This window comes from Ips typographus, linkage group LG4 (assembly GCF_016097725.1).
Source record: "Ips typographus isolate SLU linkage group LG4, UJ_Ityp_2.0, whole genome shotgun sequence".
NCBI classification, from domain to species: Eukaryota; Metazoa; Arthropoda; class Insecta; order Coleoptera; family Curculionidae; genus Ips; species Ips typographus.
The window spans coordinates 13988093-14007728 of record NC_138425.1 but is presented as its reverse complement, the minus strand read 5'-3'; the positions used below and the strand labels follow the sequence as shown (position 1 = coordinate 14007728).

The 19636-nt window shown below is 33.9% G+C and overlaps 1 protein-coding gene across 2 annotated transcripts in view; it reads right to left on the bottom strand.

The window, feature by feature from the left end:
* The window catches only part of fray (oxidative stress responsive kinase frayed), a 54683-nt gene that overhangs the window by 20087 nt on the left and 14960 nt on the right, over window positions 1-19636 (bottom strand). For both annotated transcript variants that reach the window (XM_081978628.1, XM_081978630.1), the window contains exons 4-6: window positions 15713-16076; window positions 11554-11719; window positions 1091-1264 (exon numbers count right to left, since the gene is read on the bottom strand). In XM_081978628.1, the coding sequence (XP_081834754.1) occupies window positions 1091-1264; window positions 11554-11719; window positions 15713-16076 (704 nt within the window). The remainder of the gene's footprint in view (window positions 1-1090; window positions 1265-11553; window positions 11720-15712; window positions 16077-19636) is intronic.

Here is a 19636-nt window from a genome sequence, read left to right as displayed (position 1 = left end):
AAAAAGTGATTTTCGTGTGCTGATTAAACACTGTTTTCTGATGGGAAAAAACACCGTCCAAACAGAACAATGGCTTGAAAAATGTTACGGGGACTCTTCTCCATCGAAAAGAACGATTTGTAGGTGGTTTGCTGATTTTAAACGCGGTCGTACAGACACAAATGACGCTGAACGGTCTGGACGCCCAAATTCGGCTGTTGTTCCAGAAAACATCAAAAAAATCCACAAAATGATATTGTCTGATCGTAAACTGAAAGTGAGTGAGATATCTGAGGCCTCAAAGATATCAGAAGGTAGTGTGTTAACAATTTTGCATGAACATTTGGGTATGCGAAAGCTGCTTTCGAAATGGGGGCCGCGAGTGCTCACTATTGACCAAAAAACAACAACGAATTGATGATTCAGAGCGCTGTTTGGAGCTGTTTAACCGTAATAAAAAGGATTTTTTGCGTCGATATGTGACCATGGACGAAACCTGGATCCACCACTACACACCTGAATCAAAACGGCAGTCATCTGAGTGGACTGGACCCGGCGAAAGCCGTCCAAAGCGACCAAAAACGCAACAATCGGCTGGCAAGGTTATGGCCTCTGTATTCTGGGATACACACGGTATATTGTTCATTGACTATTTGGAAAAGGGAAAAACAATCAACAGCGACTATTATTGTGCATTATTGGACCGAAGGATGAAATCGCACTAAAACGGCCCCATATGTAGAAGAAAAAGATTCTCTTTCATCAAGACAATGCACCGTGTCACAAGTCCATAAAAACGAAGGTCAAATTCAACGAATTGGGTTTCGAATTGCTTCCCCACCCACCGTATAGTCCAGACCTGGCCCCCAGCGACTACTGGCTGTTTTCAGACCTCAAAAAAATGCTCCAGGGAAAGAAATATCAATCAAATGAGGAAGTCATCGCTGAAACTGAAGCGTATTTTGAGGCCAAGGAAAAATCGTTCTATAAACATGGTATAGAAAAGTTGGAATGATTGTATCACTCTAGAAGGGAACTATATTGATGAATAAAGACGAATTTCATGAAAAATAATTGTTTTTCTTAGGACCACCCTGCATAATATTTTTACCTTGTACTGATCTTTGTCTTCAGCGCCGGTGTCCAGATTAGGAGGATCATTTTGTAGGGTTAACATGAGTACTTTCATAGGTGGGTATTTATGATATGGCGCTGTTCCGGTTGCCATCTCGATTGCGGTAATACCAAACGACCAAATATCGGCCTTAAAGTCGTATCCATGATCCTAAAACGAATAATACAAAACTAAAACTTCAAAAAAACTAAAAAATTTGAGAATAGAAAACCGTTTTGCTCTAATTCCAACAGTTTATCTAGTTATCTAGTACAACGAGTTGAAATATTGAAAAATTACAGTGATCTTGCTCGGTTTCATAATAATTTGCCGAAATGCAATAGCTATTTATGTAACCAGTTACGAAAAGATCGATTTTGTGTAACGAATGAATTTTTGTAGGGCGAGCGCAGCGAGGTCCTACAATTTGAATGAGTTACACAATAAGACAGTTTCGAAACGTGTTGCATACATAATTTTTTCTAATTTTGACCAAAAGGCGGTAAAAACCATCTTTTAAAGTGATTTAACAAAAATATTCACTTTCATAGCACCTTGTATAAACAGTGACAACGACATGTTATGATGGATGTCGCCCATATGTTTCTACGGAAATGCATAAAAACAGGGAGTGATGAAATGAACTTTTCATAACTAGTTACATAAAGTAAAACGTTTTGTCACTCTAATCAGTTTTGAAAAGTGTCACTTTATATCCCAAAATTAGAAAAAGGTTTTTTTATCTTATACACCATTTGGTAACCCACCCTTCCTTCGAGGAAAAAGAACAAGTATCAGAAGGTAGCAAATCCCCTATTTGCATTAAGAGACCTGGGACGGAAGTCGCCATCTGTGTCCCCCACATTCACCTACTGCGCAATTGAATGAAACTTCCGAAGTTAGTCGTAAAACAGTTTTGTTTATATTTGATGGTTTGTGAAGTTAGCTAAAAACCGCAAGGATTTGTTGTTATGCTTTTCGGTCCGTTAAAGATTAATTTTTACACTTAAATTAGTTGAATTATTATTGACAATTGGATTTGTGAATAGTGGGCAACAGCAGATTAATTAACGTCACTGATTTTCTGACAGTTTACGACGCCATACTGTCCCCCATTTTTGTTTCCCTTTTTGATTGTATTGCTCCTTCCTGCTATATTTTTTTATTCATTGCACCCCTCTAATAGTTGCAGATTCTGCATTTGCTTTAAGAAACCACAGTACTAGAATAGTATATTTCACTACCAGTACAGAAATGAGGATTTTTCCGTGCGCGCGTGACAAATTCTCGTGTGAGGCGCAGCCGAACACGGGAAGTCATGCAAGAACGGAAAATCCATTTCTGGACGAGTAATGAACGATATTTTTTATTATACTTAGGTACCTGAAATCAACATAAACAAAAAATATCGCAAAAATTATTATATATAAGAAAATCGGGAATATTTAATTTTATTTTTAAAACAGTAAAAATGTACATACAACTCAAATTAACAAAAAAAATACAAGTAGGTAATTCTAAGAAAATTAATTTTGGACAGAACCGTTATTATTAATAGTAATATTTATTGTACAATTCGTATTATTGTTGAAGCTCAATCCGTTTTGTATTTCTTTTTGTTGAACTAAAGACTCTGCTAAAGATGTTGAAGCGGAGTGTTCGTGTGTGTTTTGGTTCTCTTGATTGACTGTTACAGATGTTGTAGTTTCCAAGTTACAAGGGCTAAACAACTTCCGTGATACTTCAATTTTTCTTTGTATGGACTCTTCTATACAGGGTAATTCAAATTCGACCCTCACCATTGGGATCTCGGAAACTATAAGAGATACGAGAAAGTTTAAATTGGGGCAAAGTTGCGCAATGTAAAGCTCAACCAAATGCAGTTTTAAAAATTTCGATTTTCCGAGTACTTCCGAAGATATCCGAAAAAAAACTGAAAATTTGATTTTTTGATTTTATTTATTTCTAATCTTATTTGAAGAGATATTCCAAAACTAAAAGCACCTTTTCATTGCCACTTTTTCTCAGCTATTCGATGATGGATTCAAATTTGCCACACGACGTTTCGTTTTTTGGCAGCCATCATCAACTTTCTTTTTTCTTATGGGCGCCATATTGGATTTTTAGCCCACCAAATAGTACGTTTTATTCTGATTTTAGTGATGTATAATAATTTATGATTTGCTTCATAAATAACAAAATAATTCAATAAAAACTATTTTTACTTTAGTTATTGGCTTTGAGTTAATGGGCCGTTTTATGAAGATTACTTGGTAGTACTTGTCACACGCAATTGGCCTGAACATACTTAGTCACAAAGGTGTACACGTGACTTAAACCGGTTTATTCACTCGAAGAGCTTAGGCCACTCGCTACGCTTGTGGACCTAGTTGTTCTTTTCGTGAATAAAAAATGGTTTAAGTCACTTGCTGTATAAATAACTATTAAATCACTCTGAATGACATTCGCCTATTTACAGATGTAAACAAACAAACATCAATGTTACATCTACGGGGCGCGGTGCAAATTTAATAGAACTGTAATTTTAGTTTTTTTTTTTAATATAAGATGTCGAAATTTAATAAAATACTGAATAAGACACGTGACTTAAACCGGTTTATTCACTCGAATAAATATGAATGAATAAAAAATGGTTTGTCACTTACTGTATAAATAACTATAAACTTGCACTTAACATTATACAAAATTAAAATTTGGCAAAAAATGAAGTTCTTAAAATGATGATCTTTCTCTTGGAAACATAAATAAGCCTTTTAAGTTAGAGATAATGCTAACAAATCTCTTTTTCTGATTAACCTAAATAGTTCAGCAATGCTTGTATAATAATAACATTTTCTCCGGGGGTTTCTTTTCTAGATACATTTTTAACTATGATTGACTTGCTCTAATGATCGTCCGAATTATCGTGTTTGGCAAGTACTGTCAAATAATGACATTTTTTAAAACGGCCCATTAACTCAAAGCCAATAACTAAAGTAAAAATAGTTTTTATTGAATTATTTTGTTATTTATGAAGCAAATCATAAGTTATTATACATCACTAAAATCAGAATAAAACGTACTATTTGGTGGGCTAAAAATCCAATATGGCGCCCATAAGAAAAAAGAAAGTTGATGATGACTGACAGAAAACGAAACGTCGTGTGGCAAATTTGTATCCATCATCGAATAGCTAGGAAAAAGTGGCAATGAAAATATGCTTTTAGTTTTGGGATATCTCTTCAAATAAGGTTAGAAATAAATAAAAACAAAAAATCAAATTTTCAGTTTTTTTCGGATATCTTCGGAAGTACTCGGAAAATCAAAAATTTTAAAACAGCATTTGGTTGAGCTTTAAATTGCGCAACTTTGCCCCAATTTAAACTTTCTCGTATCTCTTATGGTTTCTGAGATCCCAATGGTGAGGGTCGAATTTGAATTACCCTGTATATCCTTCTGCTACATTGGAAGAAAGCCATCCTCCGTGTCTTTTCAAAGTGAGCAAATCACCGCCGTTTTCCACCAACATGGTTGCCGAAGAGCGCCTTAGCCCATGTCCGGTATATTCTTCGGGATTTTTTAGTTTTAGGTATTTTGCAATAAGTTTTGGAATACCACTGATAGTATGGCACCCAACATGTTGAGCGTAACATCTTTGGTTTCGGTATGCAACAAATAATCTTCTACTCTCCATATGTTTAGGGCGGAGATCTGCGTATTTACGGTAAATTGTACAGGGATCGAATTTGCAATTTTCATTGGTAATGGTAAAACTTCTTGACCTGTGAGTTTTTCCATCTCGTAAGAACACGACAAGGAAACGCCCATTATCTTCTACATCATCTAAACTCAAACGTATTAAATCATCTCTGCGGCATGCACCGAAGATGCCAAACACTAAAATTACTTTTGCTAGTAGATATTCTCCATCTGAAGCTTCACATAAAAATTTGGTTACTTGTTCTGCTGTAAGAATCTTGGATTTCTTTGGTATATATCCTTCAGCTTGTCGTTTCAAAAAAGCAATCGTTTTTGGATATTGATGGTGAGTATTTTCTTTTATTGCCAAACCACTCTTTAACATAGAGAATCGACTCCATAAAGTGGAGGATTTCATAGTGTTGGCTTTTTCAGAAAAATATACTAAAAGAATATCGTCACTCACAATTTTGATTCGTTTCTGAGTCCGCCATTCGGTAAAACTGTTATATTCTTGTTCATATCTCAACCTGGATTTCACTGGTAATAAATCTGCACTCACTTCTGCCGCTCGTTGTAAGATATTTTCGGGAATATCCCGATTTTCTTCACAATCTGAATTCATTTTTGCAAAATGTAATAAATACATAAATACTTAATTTTCACTGACAGAAAATAAAATTTGTCATTAATAAATAAATCGTTGCTATAGACACATTACTCGTTTCTTTTTTTTCTTCGGGTTGCCATAGGATATCTAGTATCAGGGATATCTATGTTTATTATTAAGCGCACGGAAAGAGAAAATGTCATATTTACTGTATTTTATAAACAGTTGAAAATGTAGTATTTTCTGTTAAGTATAATAAAAAATGACTTATATCAGTTTTTTTGTTATTGGCCCAAACATTGTAATTCACAATTTACTATAGTCTGTTCAGTGACTTCTGACGGTTGCGTTACAATCACCAGCAAAAACCGTATTTCGGTGATTAAATGTGATATTGATTGATCGTAAAAATTCTGGCAACTTCGTCGTATTTCTCTTTAACCGTATTTAGAAAAATTTCAACCTTTGGCAAATTTCAACATGACTCTAGAAGCCTCTGGCAATTTTTAGAAAGTTGTCAGTAGCACTTAGAGGTCTCTGGCAGATTCAAAATGGTCCTAGAGGTTTCTGGCACCATTGTATAACTAAATATGTATGTGTACTATTTATTTCGCACTTAAAAAGGTAATTTTTACTACTAGTTGGCAATGCGGCTAAAAAATTAATATGAATTATATTCCTAAGAAAATATCAAATGAATCGTGACCAGACGGCCATTCAAAACAATAAGTTAGGCGTACTTCCAAATATCTCCAACTCCAGTAGTGTCTCCTCGCTTAACACAGCGCAACCCCTCTGCCCGCCAACAGGGTGCTTTGGTTGTTCTAATAATAGCATTTAAATACCCAACTAATATTTACGTTCTTATTAGATAATTTTTGTAACAAATCATGTAGTTCGGATCTGGATTACTGTCGTAGCGATTGCGACCCAGGGGCGGCCTATATTGGGTATTTGAATTTGACCGATAGATGGCAAAATAATATATACAGGGTTTTTCAATGAAAAGTAGCCACCCTGAATATCTTCAAAATAATTTCTCTATTAAAAAATGCTAAGACACGTCAACAAAGATTGCAAGGGGGACATCTTTTTACGTAGGATTTGAATTTCTGCCATCAGCCCCTTTGCCGCCATAGCCACCCCCACTAAGTTTTTCAAATGGCACCATACCCTGTGTGGCACATCGTTGGAAAGGGTATTTCATAAGGAATTAATTGCACTATTTTATTTGTACATTTGCTTGAATTAAGACCAAAAAAAAAAATACGTTTTGTGTTTATTTTTTGTTAACTGCAGAAATAATAGCAAATAGCGGTTATCATTTAATTAATGGCTCAAAATAACCTCCGTTAACTTCCATACAATAATACAAGCGACTTTGGAAGAGTTCGCGAACATTTGTGAGGACTTGCGGTGTCAGTTGTCGGCATTCATGTATTATTCTCTGCCTAAGGTCTGCAATATTGGCCGGCTGTGTTGCATAGACTTTAGATTTTAAATGCCCCCATAGAAAAAAGTCCAACGGAGTGAGGTCGGGTGATCTCGCAGGCCATTCCATGGGACCACGTCTACCAATCCATCTTCCGGGAAATCGATTGTTCAGATATTCTCGAACGGGAAGTGAATAGTGTGGAGGTGCACCGTCTTGTTGGAAAATTAGTTGATTTTCAAATAAATTTTCATCATATTCTAGTAGCTCTGTTATGGTCGGATCAACAGTGGTGTCAACAAGCTCAAGATAAGTAGCGCCATTCAAATTACCGTCAATAAAAAACGGACCAACGATGTGGTCTCCTAAAATACCTGCCCAAACATTAAGTTTTTCTGGATATTGGGTATGGGTTTCCCTAAACCAATGTGGATTCGTGTCTGACCAATACCTACAGTTATGCCTGTTCACTTCTCCATTCAAAAAAAAACATACCTACACTCATCACTGAAGCAAATATTGTACAACAATTTCACGTTGTTTGTCAGATTAGTAGACATAATTTCACAAAATTGTATTCTATCATAGTCATCTTCGTTTAATTCCTGAACCAATTTTACCTTGTATGGATGAAAATTGTGTTTTTTTTTAAATTCTCCATACACTGCTTGTCGAAACACCCGATGCATGGGAAATTGGATTTAAAGACTGATTATTATCCATTGCAACGTGTCCCAAAACAGCAACTTCAATTGGTTCATTAATAATTTGTCTTTCAGGTTAATGTTTTTTGTTTGTCACTGAACCAGTTTCCATGAATTTTTGCATCAACTTTAAGACATAATGATGACCAATTAATTTATCTGGATGGATTGCAATGAAAGCGCGCGCGGCAGCTCGTGCACAGTCGTTATGTTTGAAATAAAAACGTACAATTTCTAGTTTTTCGGCAGTCGTGTAAACCATATTGACAATGTTCCTTCAAAACGAACTTACAAGTTGACCGACTGAGGCAAAAACATGGAATGGAAAACAGGTATTCGGTAGTGTTATCAGCAGTTTGACCAAAATAACAAAAAAATGTTTTTACTTTTTTTGGTCTCAATTCAAAGCAAATGTACAAATAAAATAGTGCAATTAATTCCTTATGAAATACCCTTTCCAACGATGTGCCACACAGGGTATGGTGCCATTTGAAAAACTTAGTGGGGGTGGCTATGGCGGCAAAGGGGCTGATGGCAGAAATTCAAATTCAAAAATTTACTTTACGTAAAAAGATGTAACCCTTGCAATCTTTGTTGACGTGTCTTAGCATTTTTTAACAGAGAAATTATTTTGGAAGATATTCAGGGTGGCTACTTTTCATTGAAAAACCCTGTATATTTATTTTAGGTACTATCGTCGGATACAGATGTCGCACTATTATTACGCGAGGTGTTTTTGGCGAGAATTTAAAAACAAAGTAATGACTTACTATAATTTAGTTGCTATACAATGCATGCTCCTAGAGGCCTCGGACCATTTAAAACAAGTCTTGTAGACAGACACTTGTAGACCTCTGGCACTTTTTAGAAGGTTCTCAATAGCATTTAGAGGCCTATAAAACTTTCAAAATGGTAGTAGAGGCCTCTGACAATTTAAAACATTTTTGGAAAAGTTTAAAACAGTTGTAGATGGCTCTAGAACTTTTCAGAAAGTTCTCAGTAGTATTTAAGATGTTTTTGGCACATTCAAAACGGTTGTACAGGCTTCTGAACAACTCTAGGAAGGTTTAAGACACTTGTAGAGGCCTCTGGCACTTTTTAGAAGGTTGTCAGTAGCATTTAGAGGTCTTTGGCACTTTATTACTCAACAGCCTTAGAGCTTTCTGATAGTTTAAACTCATATGACTAACCAATCAAAGTTTATACCTATACAGTTGGAAAACAATTTTGCTAGTTCATTCAGAAGTTACTGTTAACAGAGTATAGTATCTATTTTATGCGGCGTATACTTAAAAAATGGGCAAAATTGTAACATCATAGCCAGTATGTTTCATTTGAGAAGTAAACCGCTGCTGCATTATGATGTCCAAATTGCATTTTTGGAGAATTAGAAGGCAATACTGGGCATTAAATTAGTATTTTGAACCCCTAACCACTAACATCAATGGAAAGTTCATTTCATTGACCATCCATTGACATATAAAAGTTTATACAAATATTATAAACTTTTATATGTCAATAATCATAGGTTATATCCCGAGACGTTCAAGTTTTATCGGGTAAACTGTGCATAGGTGATTTTTTGCAAAATTTTGCTTGGAAAATTCCAAAGAATTATTTAGTCGAAACCATTTGCCTAAAAGAAAAATTTTGCAAAAAACCTACCAATGCACATTTTACGTGATAAAACGTGAACGCCGAGGGGTATATGTCAAGATTATTTCCTGAAAACTCACATTTTAGTTTATTAACAAGAAAACACTTTAGTTAGAACACAAATACTAAACTAAACGTGATGAAATTAATGATAATATTGAACTCACCCCAGCAGACGACAGATTTTCGTTCAGCCATGTATATTTTTGTTTACATTTCAGATTGACAATCAGACGTCATAATATTTGAATTTATGTAATTTTTTAATGGAAACTACGTTATAGTGATTTATTAATTGTTATGCCTGCTTTATACCTCTCAATTAACAATTAAACTAAACTTTCATTTAAACTAAAATTAATTTATCAATGCTGAAAGTGAACTTACAAGCGAGCCCATTTATACTTTCCATTTACACTAAACTAAAATTAATTTTAAGTTAAAGTTAAACCAACTTTATTAAAGTTCGGCTTAATTCGTTTAAATTCGTTGACTTTCGGAACTATCACTGTCATACTTGTCATCACTCATGATGTAAATTGCTGTCTTCTGTCAGTCTGCGAAGCATCATAATCCTAACAAATGTTGGTTCCTGGTGTGTATATTTTTTTGATTCATTAAATTCTTGCAAAAATTTAAAAAATATAGCTTTTTATAGCTTTTGTTAGTTCTGTCATATAAGTATGGATATTGCGATACGTAGTCTATTAGACTTGAATCGTCTATTTCCATAATTGGATTTTTTACCGAAAAAGTGGTTTAAGAACAAATATTTTAAATTATTTTAATAAAAATTTTCTTTATCCACAAAACACGCGTAATGACGATGACAATAGAAACGTCAACGTCAAACATCAACGTCGAACGTCCAGTAAGTCAAAACAGTCATTTATTTTTCTAATTATTAATTTGTAGTATAAACCTAAACAAGATTTCTTAGTTTAAATATTAATTTTAGTAGAAATTTAAATTTAATTTCATTCTTAAATGGGAGGTATAAAGCAGGCATTAATATTGAAGAAAATAGCTTAAATTTTATATGTGTCTAAATCCCGTTTCGTTTAATATCAAATGTTCTTCAAAAAAACGTATTCGAAAAAGGTAGGAGGTGTTTATTCAGTGTAAAATTTTAGCAACTAGGGATTTATTCAGTATATAACGGCTCTCATTGGTCGAACTAGAAAGGTTCATTGAATTTTATTGGCTGCTAGTACAATGAGGGAAATAATCAATATTATAGCCGCATTCGTTTTTAATCTCCATGGAGCGAGTAGAGTGTTTTTGACGTCACGATGACGTAATTTGGCAAAACCATAATTTGGCCAATTGTCAAGTTACGTCAAAACAGCTCTGCTCGCTCCATGGAGCGTGAAAACGAATGCGGCCCACAGTGTTGCAAATAATTGCGGTTTAATGACAGGATGCACCAGAAACAGTTTTTAGCTGGTTAAGGGCTAATTTGACCCTAGAAAATTAGGAAAAAAACGGTCACATGACCTACAAGGTCTACCACGACGTAATGTATAACACTGCCACTATTCTAATGGGTTCGCTTGGCCACTTAATGCAAGCAAAAACCGATCTAAATGATTTTTTTGCATAATTTTGCTATGGCCCTGGATTTGACAACCAGTGTGCTAAGTTTTCGCCAAATATCAAGGCATTGCCTGTCCGATTAAAAAAAACTCTCTTAAATAAATTAGAGTGGTACCGGTCAAGTATAACCTTTAGTCAACTTTAGAGCCCTCTGGCGGCCAAACGGTACAACCTATCTCTACATGGAGCCATATTTTTGGAAAGCTCATTTTATTTGACATTGACATGAAAGTCTCTACAAAGTGTTATTTACAGGAAATTATTTGACAATAAAAACAATTTTGACTGGATTTGACAGCTACTACTTTAACTTTCAATAACTCGGCTATTTTGCGAGTTATAGGCTAGTTCAATGTATCAATTCAAGGTATGAATTTTTAAATAAGTTGACATAAGTGAAAATTGAAATAAGTGTCCTAATACAAACTTACCTTAATTTTGTATAGAGAAGCAAATAAAATTATAAAAGAATTATAGGTAACCAAACCGTAATTTTACTTCAAAGAATGTAATATTTCTAAATTTAGTAACTTTTTTACAGATTTTATTACAATATCCAATGTCCAATGTACTTTTCTTAAAAATTTTGATACTTTACTTTATTTTTAACAGTAAAATATTGCTTTTAAAATGTCAAAAAGTTTTTTAGCTGAACTTCAAACGCTTTAGTACTTAAACAGTTAAAAGAAAATATGATACATTGAGACCCAACTAAGCGAAATAATTGAACGTTAAACATACAAATCAAACCTCAAGTTCATACCTGTTCCATCACTTCAGGGGCCATCCAACAAGGTGTTCCAACAAAAGTGTGCCTAACTTTCTCTCTAGACACATCTCTACCAGTCGCTAGCCAGGCGGAAACACCAAAATCTGCAATCTGCACCGTACCATCTTCGCCCAGAAGAATATTACCGGCTTTGATGTCCCTGAAAATAAATTGTGGTAAAAGAATACTGTGCAAGGTGAACCAATTGGACGCTTTATTTGAAAAGCGCCTTTTTTAATAGTGAAAGACTAAATTTGATGTCGATGATCCAATTTGACATAAAACTTAATTGTCTGTGCTGCTCGCATAATGACTATAAGAAGAAGTTGCATTTTTTCTGCAGGTTTATACTAAAATTATTTAACGCACACCGGGACGGTTTAAGATTTGTCGTAAAAATCTGTCATTAAAATATCATTTTAACAAAGATATAAAAATTTGTAAGGCGAAAAAGGCGGCGTCACTAATGATTAGACTAAAATGTTTGTATCCTTATAAATATCTGTTGCCGAAAGACCTAAAAACTAAATTAATAGACTCTTTGTTACTGTCGCGATTCGTAACGTGGTTTACTATAACTACTTATCAATTGAGTATAAAACCAAAATTCAAAAAATACAGAATGCGTGCCTTAGTACACAGTAAATATAAATATGACCACATTACCCCGACTAATAAAATTCTGAAGTACAACCTTCGTGCTGATCTGCAATTAACAATGTATGTGCACAAACTGCCACATTACTTATACTGTTACTTTAGGAATAGGTTACACTTACATGGTTTAGCATTAAGAAATATGATACGGTTTGGTATACCCCAACACAGGACGGCTAAGTTTAAAAACTGTTTTCACAATCACACTTCTGAATTTACCAATCTACCACAAAATAACTAACTGTTCCAAAGGTTCTTTAAAGAAGTATTTATATGAAAGCCTATTAGAAATATGCTAAAATTGTTAATAGTCAAAGAAATGTTTAAAATTTGTCCATAATAGTTTTTAATTTGTATATGTAATCTGCGGGGCGCATGGAAGAACGCACTAAGCGAATGCAGGCCCTTTGTGTAATACAGGGTGATTTTGAAAATTTTTGGACCCTCTCGTAGTTCCGTCGTTTTTTAACTTATCGGAAAGATAAAAACAAATTTTTAGACACCCGCTTCTTTCCCCCTAATTTACTCCCTTACTTGACAAGATACGTCAAAATGTCATAGAAAACAAAAGATAGTGCAGATTACAAGCTTTCCAAAAATATCCCCACATGAGTTCATTGGTCATACCGTTTGTCCGCTAGAGGGCGTCAAAGTTGCTTCACCATAAAATCGCACATTTTTAGACACCCGCTGCTTTCACCCTAATTTACTCCCTTACTTAGTAACTTTTTTATTTAAACTCTTATAGTATTCACTAAAACGCCATTAGAAAGAGTTACTAATTTACTTCCTTACTTGACAAGATACGTCAAAATGTCATAGAAAACAAAAGATAGTGCAGATTACAAGCTTTCCAAAAATATCCCCACATGAGTTGATTGGTCATACCGTTTGTCCGCTAGAGGGCGTCAAATTTGCTTCACCATAAAATCACACATTTTTAGACACCCGCTGCTTTCACCCTAATTTACTCCCTTACTTAGTAACTTTTTTATTTAAACTCTTATAGTTTTCACTAAAACGCCATTAGAAAGAGTTACTAATTTATTCCCTTACTTGACAAGATACGTCAAAATCAAAATGTCATAGAAAACAAAAGATAGTGCAGATTACAAGCTTTCCAAAAATATCCCCACATGAGTTGATTGGTCATACCGTTTGGCCGCTAGAGGGCGTCAAAGTTGCTTCACCATAAAACCGCACATTTTTAGACACCCGCTGCTTTCACCCTAATTTACTCCCTTACTTGACAAGATACGTCAAAATGTCATAGAAAACAAAAGATAGTGCAGATTACGAGCTTTCCAAAAATATCCCCACATGAGTTGATTGGTCATACCGTTTGTCCGCTAGAGAGCGTCAAATTTGCTTCACCATAAAATCGCACATTTTTAGACACCCGCTGCTTTCACCCTAATTTACTCCCTTACTTAACAAATTAGGTCAAAATGTCATAGAAAACAAAAGATAGTGCAGATTACGAGCTTTCCAACTAAAATTTTTGACATAAGTTAACTTAAGACAATCTTGCAGTAATTTTAGACGGGGAACAAGATAAAATTATAAAAATCGGTTTAAAAAAACTAAAAAAATTTCATTTTTTTTGAGGTCAATTTTTAACCACGTGATATTATTATTTTTGGCGTTTTTCTGCACTCACACTTAGAACCAATCAAACACTACAAAACACAAAAACCAAGAAGAAAAGGTTGTCTCATATGCGAAAATTACAATTGTACTGCAAATGTAAAATTTCACATAAAATGGCAAATATCGCAAAAACGAATACAGGTAACATTATTATATAAAAATATGTCCAGAATTTCTCGTAGAATCCGAAAAAGGAAGAATATATAGGGTGTTCCATTTAAAGTAAGCGAGTTGGTAACTACTTCGGGTATAATCGGAAGAGCAACCATTTTGAAAATATTTTTGATGAACTGCCCCCATCAGTACACTACCAAATTTTCAGAAATATGGTCAATACAGTTTTTTCTATAATGGATCGCGGCGGTTCGTGGTGGACCACCCTTACAAGGTGACCCATAAGTAATGGTACATGATTTAATGGCGGATTTCTGGTACCAAAATAATCTGATTTAGCAAAATATACCTCAGTCGAAAAGTCAACTGAAACAGAAATGCAGGAGGTCAAAGTTATTTTCTTAAAAAGGTATTTTATAAATAACTCACGAACAATTTGGAGTTGGTTGGTAAAATGGGATATTCGGGGGTATTTGATGATGAGAAAATTGATTATTAACTTGGTTTAAATTAATTCGCTTTAAAATAGACCTAACTTTTTTCTGGTATAGCTAAATAACAACTGGAATCTGAATAACGGTTTCCCATTTCTTCTAACCAAAAAAGGTATCCCTAAAATCACCGGTTACCGAAATATTTGGAATTAAAGTATTAGGCTCAATGCATTTATGAGAAAAAATTTAAAAAGTTTTAGTTGAAATTAATGCCTATTATTGTTCCAAAATGTCTCAGCATTTAAATTTGAATTAATAATTTGTCTCAGTTAGGTAAAATCATTTCTCCATACACAAGCAGTTTCAGGTATACCAAAATCTGGAAAATTAAAATTAGAACTTCTTGCTGTTCGGAATAATTTGCTTCCCCGATAAGTTCAACTATTGGGATAATTTCTTACTTACAATGAGAAATGAGCTCCAAGGAGATTTGAAATTTCCATTTCGTGTTGCACAGAATACTTATATCTCGATAAAACTGTTGATCTTAGAGATACCAACTAAGTATACCTTTTTTGTTAAGAAGTTATAGGATAACAAATACTTGGGTTGTCACTTCGTATTACCAGAAATAAGTTAGAGCAATTTTAAAGTAACTCAGTTTTGTTGTAGATGGCGCCCTGTATAAGTTGGCCTAAAACTGAGCAGATAATCAAATTTGACACCCTCGAATAAGCTAATTTTAGCAAGAAACTCTAAGTGAATCAAGAGTTATTTGAAAAGGTGCATTTTAAAAAAATAACTGCTCATTGATGTGCTCAATCATATTATTTTAAACCCATAAATACCCCATTAAATTTACCATTAGTTATGACACACCCTGTATAGTTTTATATACGTTTTTATGCTTCTGAAAAATTGGTTAAAAATGCAACCACCCAAAAACGGGTAAAGGCAGGTGGGCGCAGTATATTTATCGCTAAAAACCAAGTGTTACTATTAAATCAGTGGTTCTGAGAGATAAGAAGGTTGTTGACATGTTATTATGTATTAATTATTATCAAGAAATGCTTTGTAAAAATCTTGCTCTTTCTGAACCAGTTGATGATCTCTTTCAGAAAGAACCGTTCCAGAACAGAAAAGTAAGTCAGCTTGTAGTAGTCCAAAGTGGAGGTAAATAAATACAAAAGGGGGGTTAAGAAGAAGGCTGAGTGTTCTTCACCCCCTTTTGTAGAAAAGTAGGTGTTTTATTTTTTAACAAGACTAGCATTACTGATGTGGACTTTCAAATAACTCACCTATGAATTTGCCCATTGCTATGAAAATACTCCAGCCCTTTCAGGACCTCCCTTAGTACAGTCGCTATAGTTGCCTCATCAAAAACTCCATGTTTGCAGTTAGATGCTCTCATTTTATGTTTTATTATATCCAACAAACTTCCACCTTCAAGAAGCTTTAACACCAGCCACAATTCTTCTCGCACCACAAAACTGGTATAGTAGGTGACGACATTTTCATGATTGCATGATGACATAGCTTGGATTTCCTTAAGTAATTCGTCCATTGACGTGTTCCATTTTTCTAGGTTTATCCTTTTTATGGCACATTTGTCATTTCGAGGTTTGCAAAAGGCACCATGAACCACTGCTGTCGCACCCACTCCTGCAAAACAAAGAGTTTTAACAAAATCGAAATAATATGGAATACAAAAAATATAAAAACAAGCAAATAATGAAAATAGTTATTATTTTTAATATATTACATGGTACTACAGCTATATTGCTGACAGCAAATAGTTATTTTCCTAACAAGTGCGGAAAGTGATACTTTTCCACACGCGATTGTTGGCCGAACGAGTCGGCCAAGCAGTCAAGTGTGGAAAAGATGCTTTCCAGAAGCGTTAGGAACAAAATTTTTCCTAAAAATCAAGAATTCTTTATTTAAAAAAAAATAGTTAGCTTGTTAGCTTAATATACTTTTTTTCTAGCTTTGTAGTACTTTTCAACACTAGGAGCAGTTCATCCTTCAAGCTCTTCACCTGGTTTTCATTACACCAATTTGAAAATAATACTTATTCCTTGTTGTAAAGTTCTGTTGATGTTGACGGTCTTAAATCCAAACTTTTGGCGGTTGACCAAGTGGATACGACGAACTCTAGAAGAGTTCTTCATCTGATGAGTTTTCAAGACTGCATTTTGAAATATAAACTGTGCACCACCTCAACCGGGACAGTGATTTTTTTGGGTCATTTTTAAAAAACTTTAGTTCTTAATTTCTAGTTTTTAGTTGCTAGTTCTTAATTGTTAGTTCAAGTTTTATAAACTCACCTAAAATCTCAGAACTAGCAAATAACAACTCCAACTTTAGGGATGAACAGAATTTCCTCAACACCGCAAGTTTAAATATACATAAATCACTTACGTCATTAATATACAAAATAGGAGGATTGGAAAAGGAAAATTTAACACTGAAACTTCAACTTGCAAATACCAACAGCTCTCATGGAAATATGGATATGGAAAATCTTCAAACACCTATAAATAAAGAGAGTGCAAAAAACGTTATAAATAAACGAACTTATGCTGAGATTAGTAATATTAAAAAACAAACCATCAGCCCAGAGAACAGTCATGACAACGCTGACAAACTGAAATGGAGCACGCCAAAAGACCAGAAAAAAACATGAAACTATGATTTCAGTTGAAAAGGTTACAGATGCAGTTACAACAGTGCAACAAATAAAACAAAACATAGTATCAAAAAATATTAGGTACTTAAAAAATGGCGCAGTCATAGTTGAAAGTCACAATAAGGAGCAACAGGAAAAACTGAAAAACCCATTGAAAGATAAGAAAGACATAAAAATAAAAGAAACCCAAACCATAGACCCAATGTTTATGATAAGTGGATTGAGAAAGGGTCTAACAGAGAATGAATTGTTTGAGGACTGAACGAAGAATTGGAAGCAGAATTTGAAAAATCGGTAACAAAAGAAATTAAAATAATAACGAAACACACGTGCAGAAATCCAAGTAAAGAAAACTGGATTCTTCAAGCACCGCCAGACATATCCAAATGTTCCTTAAAAAAGTAACAATATTTATTGATTTGGTAGTAGTACATATACAGAAACACTTTAACTTGGCTATATATTTTAACTGTTCCGGATTTGGACATGTTGGGAAGCATTTGTAGGGAAAAAACATGTTGCCAGAAATGTGGAGAAGAACACCAAACTAAATCCTGTATAAGTGAAACATTTAAGTGTCCAAACCGTTTAAAGCTAAAATTGAAACCTGAAGATAGTCACCATTCAGCAAGAGATTATCAATGGCCGGTCTACCAAGGAAGAATTACACAATATCAAAGCAACATAAATTACTCTTCAAACTAATCCGTTTTTCTATAAACAACAATTCGGGACACTCAAAAAGTATAATCCACCAAAACGTCCAATCTCTGGGAAATGCTGTTGACCGCATCAATGCTAAGCCATATTGCTTGAAGGACTTTTGTATAGACTTTTAATTGTAGTCAGTTATATCGTTGTAATTTCACCAGGGTGAATGTAGGACGCCATTTCATTTCATGTACTTTTTTTTAATTCTTATGTGATTTGAAATACAGAGTATTACTATTATTTGTGGATCAGATATCTGGTTGTTTTAGCTGAGATATCTTTTCCATGTGAAGTCAGTCCCCAGCAAAAGACCCTGTACTTATTTTTGTTTTTAAATATGCATTTGGAATTCCTATGTTGTCATAATGAGTAGATAATTTAGTTTCATATGATTTAAGAATTAGGTTTTGCTTTTTTTAACGAGGGAGCAATGAATTATCAATTATTATGTAATACACTAGGTATAGTTTTTTTGACAAGTGTGACACATCATTACTTTTGGAAGGTCTGTAGCTACTAAAAAACGACATAAAAATTTTAGGTCCGTATTTGAAAAATTGTTGGTGGTATCTAAAAAATGAAATGTCGAAGCTGAAAATTAAACTGTTTTCTTGAAGAGCATACAAAAGTGCCTCGAGAAGGTGCCATTGATGTTTCAAAATAATCAATAATAAAGTGTTAAAAAAAATAAAATAGAAATTTGACTTTTTCAGTTTTGGTTGGATATCTCGGAGAATAAAAAATGTGTGATTTTTTTTACCAAATTATTTAGCAATAAAATGCGCAACTTTGCCTCCATTTAACTAAGGCTCTATCAACTATACTTTCTGAGATAACAATGCTAATGAATCAAAATTGTAACACCAATAATGGCATTTAAAAAATTACCAATATTTTTAATAACCATTATTCAAGCCACCTCATATAAATTTGTTCATTAAACATGAAAAAAAAAATTATTAAAATTAAAAATAAAAACAAGGATTTAAGCAATTGTGTGATAAACTTGACATCACACTTTTCCTGAATTTATCCAGTACAGTACTTACTAAACATTGTAAACAAAGACATTTAGAATTCCATGTAGCATTTTAAAAATAAATTCAAAATTAGTGTGTTGCACTTTATAAAACTTAGCAAACTTACCTTTGCCACACTTTGTTGGGACACCCTTTACTAAAGTGTTATAACACCTTATAAATGAACCACAATGTTTTATGCTACTTTAAAGTGTTGAAATTAGCAATCATTTCCCTTTAAGTTTGCACATCTCTAATTAAGTTTAGAAGTAAAACTTAACCTTGTGTCTGTCTGTTTGTCAGTCAGATGTTAGTTGTTAGGATATTCTTTTGTTCTGTTTATCTAGTCTTTTTCGATTGTTCTTGAAATATAAAAGTTGTAAAAGTTAAAATCACAATTTTGTGGAAAGGACTATGACCACTGGAAGTTTAGGATGGAAACTATTTTAGACAGTAATGATGTCAAGAAATGCATAGAAAATGAGGAAATGGATTTGGATCCAAATGAAGAATTCCAGAGACAGGATAAGAAGTGCAAGGCCATACTAATACAGTGCATTGCCAATTCCCATTTAGAATATGTCAAGGACAAGAAAACTGCTTATGGAATGTGGAAGGCTTTGGAAGCTGTGTTTCAGCGCAAAGGAATTGCAAGTCAATTATTTTTGAGGAAAAAGCTATTATCAATGAAACTATTTCAAGGTGACTTGTTGGAAACTCATTTTGTAAAGTTTGAGGAGACCATTTGTCAGTGGGTGCCAAATTAGAAAAAACTGACATTGTTTGCCATCTTTTGTTGATGT